General features: G+C 41.5%; 1 protein-coding gene across 4 annotated transcripts; it reads right to left on the reverse strand.

Moving 5' to 3' along the window:
• Window positions 1–1,240: 1,240 nt before the first annotated feature.
• On the reverse strand, window positions 1,241–8,960 carry LOC104910908 (transforming acidic coiled-coil-containing protein 3-like). Of its 4 annotated transcripts, none has more exons than XM_010710633.3 (4): window positions 8,822–8,960; window positions 4,980–5,151; window positions 4,697–4,839; window positions 1,241–2,312 (listed from the first exon to the last, which is right to left on the reverse strand). In XM_010710633.3, the coding sequence occupies exons 2-4, from the start codon at window positions 5,148–5,150 to the stop codon at window positions 1,268–1,270; spliced, it is 1,359 nt and encodes a 452-aa protein (XP_010708935.1). In that variant the 5' UTR covers window position 5,151; window positions 8,822–8,960; the 3' UTR covers window positions 1,241–1,267. The 4 variants fall into 4 exon arrangements, with proteins under 4 accessions (XP_010708935.1, XP_010708933.1, XP_010708936.1 ...); XM_010710631.3 differs by having other exon boundaries at window positions 1,241–2,315; XM_010710634.3 differs by lacking the exon at window positions 8,822–8,960 and adding an exon at window positions 7,016–7,072.
• Between the last annotated feature and the right edge of the window lie 1,011 nt (window positions 8,961–9,971).

Here is a 9,971-nt window from a genome sequence, read left to right on the forward strand (position 1 = left end):
ATTAAAAAAAAAATCAAATTCCCAGTCACAGATTGTTTTGAATTTTTATTTACTTTTAAATCAGATGTTGAACAAAATAAGCTTATTTGAGAGTTTCTATTGCCAAGTACAGAAAGCATCCAGAAAGGTAAAGATGTAAGTGTGACCTGGTGTAGGGAACCTGCTTTGGCAGGGGGGTTGGTCTCGATCTCTAGAGGTCCCTTCCAACCCCTACAATTCTGTGATTCTGTGATAAGTTCTGTCTTGCCTGGTGACAACTCAAATGACAGGAAGCCCTCCTTCCATAAGTAGCAGCCTTACATGGGAAGCAGGAAAATCACAGCAGTATCACTTCTTCCTATTCACTTAACATTCTTCTCATTTCCATTTGAGAAGCCTGAAATTTGCTGTTGTTTTTTGTTGTACTTTTTTTTTTTTAAGTTAAGCTTTTGTTTAATTAAGACTAGAATTACAAGCATCCCGCTACTCTTCCCACTAAAATAATGCTATGATTACTGATTTAAGCCATGTAACTTCACTAGAGAGTTCCAATACTTCAGTTACTGATGATAGCATAGCCATAACTTTTCACTTTGGCAAACAGTAGCTGATCATGGTACACTGGAAGCAAAAGAGCAAGCATTTCTGACAGTTTAGCATCTCATCAGTCCACTTCAAGTAAGCAACTGGTTTATGTAATGTTGTCATTTTAATAGTTAAGCTTCCTGGGAAAGGCAGTACAACATCTCCCATTCTCAAGTACAAAAACTCGTTTCACCTGCTGCCAAAGTGTAACTTTGGTGACAAGCATTTTTATTGCAAATAGAATTCTGCTGCAAAGAAACAGCACCTCAGAGCTCAGCCAGGACACAAAACACAGAACAAAACTGCCTAGTTTCCTTCACAAGCTGCATGATATGCAATACTGCCTACTGATTTTTTTGAGAGGTAACAGTAGTTAACCAACACTACTCATTTTACTTCAGTCCCAGATTATGGAGAGAGCCACTTATGGAGAGACCAAGTTGTTTAGTCTTCCCATGTAAGATTGACCCCCTCACCCTTCCAGATTAAGAATACATTTTGCCGACAGCTAGCCACCTAGAGATGGTTTCTCCAGTAAGGCCTTTGCTGCAACATATTGTATTAAAGGTTACAGTGTGCAATACAAGCCAGCCATCCTTTGAGGGAGGAAGTCAAGAAGGTGTAGTAGCCCAATTGTAATAAGACAGATATAATCTATCTTCCTTTGCACAAGGGACCTTTACATTCAGTTACACAGAATTACTTACGGACTTCTTGGTTCTTTTCTCTCAAGAATTTCACAGCTATTTGGTCTGTTATCCCGTTCCACTGGAAGATGCTCTCTTCTTGGTGAGGCACTATCCTGCTCTTCCTGCTGGGGAACTTTCTGAGAGCTGGGCTCAGAACACTTGGGTGAGGTGGAAACTTTAGAACCTCCTCCAAAAGGATTAAAGTTTGGATCATCAAGTTTGTCCCAGTCAAACTTATAGGATGCCCTAGGAACAGGAGCTTCGTCTTCCACATTACTTTTATTTTCCACTTCACTATTCTCTGTTTTCAGTTTGGTATTAAAAGTTTTTTTGGAAGGTGGTTTAATTCCAAGTCTTTTACCTAGTTTCTTAGGAGGTGGTTTTCTAACACTGGTGTTATCAAAGTCAAATTCCAGTTTTACTGGTCCAGCCTTGGTGACACCAGGCTTTTCTGCAGGTTCCCCTTTGGAGATGGCAGGCTCTTCTAAAGGCTTCAACTCTTCCGTTGAAGCTTTTTCTGGTACTGGAACAGTTTGAAGTTTCGATTCCCCAGTTTTAGAGGAACAAGTCACATCAGAACTAATAAGATCCAAATTGCCAGACTTATTGATTTGGCTTACTTCTGTGGAAGGAGACTCCTGCAGAGAGTCACCAATAGTGTGCTTTGGGAACAGATCAGGTTTATTGGACTCTAGCAGAACAGATTTTTTTCCAGAGGAAGAAGTATTATCCTGTTTACTGGGATACTGCGTACTTGTAGTTGTTGAAGGAGAAGCTGTATTATCCAGCGGAAGAGAATTGCTACTTTTCTCATTAGTTTTTTCAGGGCTGCTAGATACCCTTACAGGAGACTTTTGCAGGTTTGCAGGAGAATTCTGCAGCTGCATTGAACTCTGAAAGGGATTGATGTCATTTAAGTTATCAAAATCAAGACTGTAGGAACCTCGGCTCTTCACTGGCATCTCATCATCTGGGTAAGGAGCAGCGCTGACTTTCTCTGGCATTTGTTTATTTATCTCCGTATCACTTGCTTCAGCTTCAGTCTTCTGTTGACTTATGCTGCTTTAAAAAAAAAAGTCAAATCACATTATATAATTTGTTTGTTTTTTTTTTTTAAGATAGCATTCACATCATATTTAAAGACACACACAAGCAGCTTTTCTCAGATTTTTTTTTTAATGTAATAAGAGAGCTGACAACAAAAGAATACCCTAACAACAAAATAAAATCAGTTATTACCTAATAGTCTGAAATCACGAGCCAGCACAGGTTGAACTACAGGAAGATCAATCCTTGAAGGCACTCAGTATTCTTAAGGTATCAGTTCTGCACACGGCTATGTTACCTTATGCCAGTCCTCACAGCAACATACAGATATTTCCATTTCACTAAGCAGTGTGAAATATACACTACTTATGAGTTATTAACAACAAGCAGCTTGAATACCAGCACAACAAGTGGTTCATTTTTCAGTAAATTTATCCATGAGTCATGACAGACTCACAAGACTAGGACCAAACAGAATCATGACTCAGATTCTCCCATTCTAATCATTATCTTGTTTAGTCATTCTAGAAGTTATTTTTCCCCACTTAAAGTATACACCATCATATCAGCCATGTATACATCCAAACAGATTCTGGACTTAGGAACTCTAAACTGCATGCAACAGCAAAGCTGAAGAAACATATACAACAGTTCACTACAGTAAGGAGAAGAAAAAAGAAAGTGCAAGAATCACCAGCAGATTCAACAGGTTAAAGAACAAGTTTGAGTATTCACTACCACTGGGTATTTTACAAGTTATTGCTGCCCGTGTTATTTCCCCAAACTCTATTTAACTTCTGAGGCTATGCCTCAGACCACAGAGAGTTAAGCCATTACTTCCTGAAACAGGATTTCCTCCCATTGTTTTGTCCCTGGACAAAGTAGATATTTCTATGTGCCATTCATATCTCCTGTAGAGCAAAACATGATTAAAAGCCACTCAGCAAAACATTACTTCGATAAACCCGAAAGCAAAAGCAGGAGATAGAGTTCACAAAGCTCTTCTCACCCGGTTTGAGAGCCTCTTCCCTGCAATAGCTCAGCCCCAGACTTGTTCAACTACTGAAGGCCCCTCCCATTCTCCCTCAGTGCTTAACCTAATAAATGCCAGTCAAGAGCAAGACATCAGCTAGAAACTTTAATTACTTTGTTAGTTCAAAGTGCCATCCTTCAGCAACACTAAGTCCTTCAGTTTACTTGTTACAAGCAAGTCTGTATATTTTACAAATAGAAACAATATGCACAGTAAATGCAGTGTCTTGACACACATTTGTGCACCTAAAGCCAATTAGATGCCTTTTTAACATGCTTGAGCCATGTGTACTTGATTTTCATTTATTCATTTAAATACTATGTCTGAAATGAACACAATATTACTTAAAAATTATGGTGGCTGGCTTAAAGGTACTTTTCTGAACTAGACTATACCTACAAATTAATAGCTGAAGCAAATGTAAACATTTAAGCAACATGTAAGTGCTCCAATCCTTTTCCCTTCTCCAAGCCCCAAATACAAGGCAAAAATCAAGACAATACAAGAGTACAGGGTAGTTGAAAGAACTGGATATACTTCCTTAGAGACAACAAAACTAGGGTCTAAGCCTTCTTGCCACTGGCCACTATAGATGCCAAATGTTCGCATAAGTTTAAGGAAGGTGGAAAAAAAAATTCATAAGAAAAACATTCATTGAGGCCCACCTATTTGAACAGCAGTCATACCAAAGGATCGTTATGCCATTACAGCAATATTTTTAGTAAAGGAGAGGTTGCAAAGTCCTCAACTGTAACACTGCAGAACTTGCGCTCTTCTGCGGACTGATTCCAGGAGCTTCCTTGACCCAGGCTAATAGATTATCCTTGGGATTGATGTTATATTCACTATGCTATCACATTAATTTTAACACACATTGACTCAAGGTGTCAATTCCAGCAAACCATTCAAATTATACTTCTGAGAAGAAAGTCTAAAGAGATAAAATAGTACTTAACATACAAGCCTTAACATCTCATCTCTTGTTTGATTAACACTAGGATTCTCTTAATCCATGAAAACCTCACTGAATGAAGCAGTTCTGTATTCCATGCCTAACATGCCTCTTTTCTACAAAATTATTTATCCATAATATAACAGACACTTCCAGGAAATCAGTTAATAAATGACTTAGAAACACAGTTCAGTATTCAATATTACAACCAAGACAGTGCTTTCTTAAAAGTAATTAATTAGCTTTGAAAGAAATTTGCTTATCAAAGTCAGCACTGACTTAGGTTCTTTCATGCAGCTTCCATCTTGTTATACAACCTTAGAATGTAAATACACACGTTTATAATGGGGGAAAATTAACTTGATTATGTCCCACATTGCTAATACTACAAGCAGTGAATACATTACTTACACAGTGCTGATGGGCACAGAGAGATCATCCTGCAAGGCTTCACTGCAATCATCAAGTGTGAAAGTAGACTCAAGTTTGTCTGTCATGGTGGGACTTAATATTTTTCGAGACTGAGGATCTCTTAGAGGAGTTTGAAAGGTTACCTTTAAGAAAGGGACAAGAGGGCAAGGGAAGGAAAAAGGAAGGACATGAATACCAGAATATTTTCAAGCTCCGAATACCACAAATACTCAGTACTGTAGATCATAGAAGAATATACTTAAATATGAAAGCAAAATTTTACCTTCATAGCTCTCGCCACACTTTTTGGTGGCAAATTTTCTTTCTGGGACAGGCGCAGAATAGAAGGTCTCCCTGTAGCTTCCGATTGTGCAAAGTAAAAGCCACAGTCTTCCGCTGTTAGATCATCACTGACGTTTTCTCCATTTTCTGCATTTAAGATCTGCAGACTCATTCTAGAATATCAACACAACATCAGGGCAAGAATGAGAGGGTGTGGTCAGCCAGATGTACTTTCAGATAGCTGAAGAAGTTGGAAGCCTGGCACTGGACGGCAAAAAAAAAAAACAACCTACAACCCACCAAACACGAACAGCACCACTTCAAAAGCAATCTTAGAAGTATTCAAGATCCTCACATGAAAATGTGTATCTCAAGACTCTTCAAGCACCCAAACACAGCACCTGACAAGCCTCTCTACTTTTGCTAGTGGTCTAGCAAGTTAATTGCCGATATTAGAGACAGTCACATCTTGTGTAATAGGGTGAGACCACATGAATAAAATAGAGAAATGACTGTCATTTCTACACTGTTGATCAGCAAAAAGCAAAATAAGTGTGTTTAGTTTGGATGTGTTTAGGATCAGAGTTCCGAATAAGATTAATTCAGCTTTTTCTTGCACTGTCTGAACATATGCTGCTATTTTGAAGCACCTGGTACTTAAGAATCCTTTGTTGTATAAACATTACTAGTATGCAAACCTGATGGGGAAAAAATAATAATAAAAGTATGTAATTCTTAACGACTGCTCTTACATTAGACATGCACAGAAGCTTTATTAGACTGCAAAGTACTATAAAATTGGATAAGTCTAAGCATAAAGGACTTGAAGCTAAAGCTTATAAAATAAGTTAGAAATAGACAAAGAACATTACAAGCAAGCTAATAAGTTTTACATACATGAACTCTGTCTACTTTTTATTCCCATCAGGATCGCCTATCTTTTAAAGCATCAAAGAAACAATACTCCATGATGCTACTGCTAAAAACAAACTAAAAGCAAAAAAGGTCCAGAACACAGAAGGCATCTTAGACAAGATTTGGGCATAACCAATGCCCACCATGGACAACTCCTGAGAAGCACTTATCTGACAAGCCAGCAGCAAATCTATTTCTTTCAGGAGAATGGAGGGTGTTAAATGGGATACATACAGGACCTAGGCAAGGGAAACAGAATCCCCAGATAGGAAAGATGGCTTTCTGCAATGGGGACAACCATTCCAAATGATCTCAAATGGTTGATGTGAATAAGCAACTGATTATTAGCTTCCTCATCCATCCTCTGTCATGTAGCCAATAAAATTAGACTCTAAATGATTGTTTTCATTATTATAAAGAGGTAAGAAGCATCTCCCACTGAAAACGTTGTCATGTTTTCAATCTCAGTGTCCTTGTATATTCAAATTTCAATGTGCAAGTCTCTGCATTCTTTCCTACTCTTACATTAATCCTTATGAGAAAGTCTGCTTCCTACTTTCCACTGAACTCTACTGCTTTGACTGCACTGACAATTTTAATCAGCAATGGAATGCAAACAATACAGTAGCAAAGGCAAGCAAAGTATAGCTCCATTTGCTGTCTCTTCATTACTTTAGCTTTCACCACAAGTGATTTTACAAGTAATTTTAGAAAAATAAAAGTACATTAAATCATAGAACTCAAAGTAAAGAACTTCCTTGCATCCCTTCATTGGGAACTCTAATTAAGATGACAGATCAACTGAATCGTTAAAGATTGTAATTGTTCAGTTTTAACTATTTGTTTAGAAACAAAGCCATCATCAAAGACAAGCTCCATAAGCAGGGAACACTCATTTAGAGACAGCAGTTTTGTCAATACACTTAAGTCAACGCACACAAGTTTTAGTTTTGTTTTTAAAAGGCACTAAGTTCTCCCTCTACTACAGCCACTCAAAGATCATAGAATCATAGAACTGTTTGAGTTGGAAGGGACCCTTAGAGATCATCTAGCCCAACTCCCCTGCAATGACCAGAGACATATACAGCACAATCAGGTGCTCAGAGTCCCATCCAGCCTGACCTTGAATGTCTTCAGAGATGAGGATTCCACCACTTCTCTGAGCAATCTGTTCCAGTGCTTCACTACCTTATTGTAAATAATAATAATAATAATAATAAATCCTTGTATGCAATCTAAATCGCCCCTCTTTCAGTTTGAAACCATTTCCTCTCATCCTACCACAGCAGATCCTACTATACAGTCTGTCCCCTTCTTTCTATAGGCCCCCTTCAGATACTGAAGGATGACCCTCAGATCTCCCCAGAACCCAGCTCTCTCAGGGAAATTGTTCCATCCCTTGCATCATTTTTGTGGCCCTCTTCTGGACACACTCCAACAGGTCTATGTCTCTCCTGTACTGAGGACATCTGGACACAATACTCCAGGTGAGGTCTCACCAGCATAGAATAGAGGAGCAGGATCACCTCCCCCACCCTGCTCACCATGCTTCTTTTGTTGTAGTCCAGATACAGTTGACTTTCTAGGATGCAAAAGAACATAGCTGTCTCATGTCCAGCTTGCCATCCACAGAATGAAACTGCTTATTGTCTCTGAAGACTACTTAAATAGGTACAAGCGGCAGTCTTCCATTCTGGACTTGTGAATGAACATTAGCTCAGTGACATCAAGTAAACCTCAGGTAACCATCACTAATAAATTGAGGACTTCCTGACAGCTACTGTTGTCTACTGGTCACTGGAGCAAAACAGCCAAAACACCAATATGGTCTCAGACACTAGAGAAAGCCACCAAATTTGTAGGACAAAAATAGACATTCTTCTCTATTGAATTGCCTTAAGTTCTCCAGCATCTGAGACAGAGCACCAGCTCCACACAGAGCAATTTAGTATGAACAAAAGCATGCCCTGTGTGTCAAGCTAGATTCCATGTGTTAATTGCAACTCAGAAGTCAGTGACTCTGGAGAACACCTTGCTTTCAAATCATTTCAGGAAGGAAAAGTTGCAGCACCTGTAACCAAAAACAGGCTGGAGTGGAAGCAGAAACAGAGCCACAGCCCTGGGGACTCTGCTGTCCCCCCTGCCTGCAGTTCGTGGTAGGGAACAAAAGATGGCCTCGAACTGGACGCAGCTGTCCTTGACAATGCTTTAAGGAGGGAGGATAGGCAAAAAGGGACTCCTCTCCTCTATCCCCACAATTCTCCAGGGTGCCCCGCAATGCTCTTGAGCTACTCTAGACCATGAGGAACCCTTCAACCCCACATCACCCACCACAAAACTCTCTGGGGTTTCCTCTGCTGCCCCTCATCACCTCAAATAACCGAGATGTCCACCAGGCCCCATCCCTCGAGGTATGCAAGGCCAGGTTGGATGGGGCCTGGGCAGTCTGGTCTAGTATTGAACATGGAGGTTGGTGATCCCGCCTGTGGTGGGAGAGGGGGTGTTGGAGATTAATGATCCTTGAGGCTCCTTCCAACCCGAGCCATTCTGTGATTCTGATTCTGTGATCGAGACTCAAATGGACACAGTGGCCACACCTCCTGCACCCCATTCTTACCCCAGTTCAGCTGTACAAAATCCCCATACTGAGAGAACCCCCCCGAGCCCGACACTGCCCTCAAAACACGGAGATATCCTAGGGCCCTCCTGAGCCCCACATCACCCCTCCAGTTTTGTCCTGCAGCCCCAAGTCCCCAGCAGGCCCACAACACACCCGTCAGCACGAGCACCCCCCAACTCCAAGCCCTCAGAGAGCTCCCCGAGCACCCACTCAGCCTACCCTTCCCCCAGGCCACGAAATCCCTCCCCAGCAACTCTCCATACACCCAAATCAAGCAGAATGATCCCCAGAGCGGCTCCCTCTCCTACCTGCCGGCAAAGACCAAACCCGCAGCGCAACCCACTCCACCACAACCGCCTCAGGATTTCAAACTTCAACGGCGCCTCCAACCGACCAATGAGAAAGCGGCATTCGGAAGGCAGTCTCCAATCCGGAAAGCATCCTGCGGAAGGGCGGGGATTTTCGAGGCCTTTCGCCAATAGGATCTCACGGAGCGGAGCTGCCGCGCGAGGCGCGCTGGGAATCGCTGGCTGCGGAGCTGTGCTGTGGCGGCGGGCTGAGGGGGTGGGGAGGGGGAGGAGGGAGTTGGCGGCCAAGCTGTTCCTCCTTTAGACCCGCCCTCGGGGATGCACCGAAGGGTTCTGGGGAAAACAAAACAAAACAAACAAAAAAAGCAACAAAGGCTCCACGTTGGACGTTTTTCAGAAGTGCTACCCCGCTTTCCACACATAGCAAAACTGGGTGAGAAAGTGAGGCACTGCGCAGCATTCTCCTTGTGGGTGCCTGCAGTGGGGCTGGCTTTGTGAGATGTCGCTGTCAGTAAACGGCCCTTCAGCCTCATTCCCATGAAGTGTTTGAATCAAAGAAATCAAAGTGTACAAACTTCACAGCAAAGCGTTGTCACTGTTAAGGCAGGTATTCCTTATTAGCAGCTCTGGGAAGCAGTGGGGTATTTCCCCCATAAGCGCTTTGGAGATTACACGATTCAGAGTCCGTTTTATTTCCACAGATAATCCATACTCATCAATCACCTGTGAGATAATTAACTAACATATACACACCCTATCTCAGGTAGCGATTCATGAGGTTTCCAGTCTGCTTTTCCATGGTCTCTTCTACTGACACATGCTCAGCACAATGCCTATTATAAGTAATTTATAGGTACCAAAATCATAACATTTCCTCTCTCAGCACTTGGCCATTATTTCTGGACATCTGCTCATCCTTGGATAGAGATAAGTTTGGGAACGTGTCTTTTAATGATATGTACTGGGTTGCTGGAAGATAAGAAGGATAGAGGGGAGTGTCTTGACATCTGCCTATTGCATCCCAGCCTACTCCCACAGTGAGACAATTCAGCTTTGTGTGGAGGCCCTGGTTTCTTTTGATGTTTGATAAGCCTACCCATATTGTTTCATTATTGTATTTCTTTTGCTGAAAGTCTTTTGTTAAAACAGA

Source organism: Meleagris gallopavo, chromosome 4, assembly GCF_000146605.3.
Source record: "Meleagris gallopavo isolate NT-WF06-2002-E0010 breed Aviagen turkey brand Nicholas breeding stock chromosome 4, Turkey_5.1, whole genome shotgun sequence".
NCBI classification, from domain to species: Eukaryota; Metazoa; Chordata; class Aves; order Galliformes; family Phasianidae; genus Meleagris; species Meleagris gallopavo.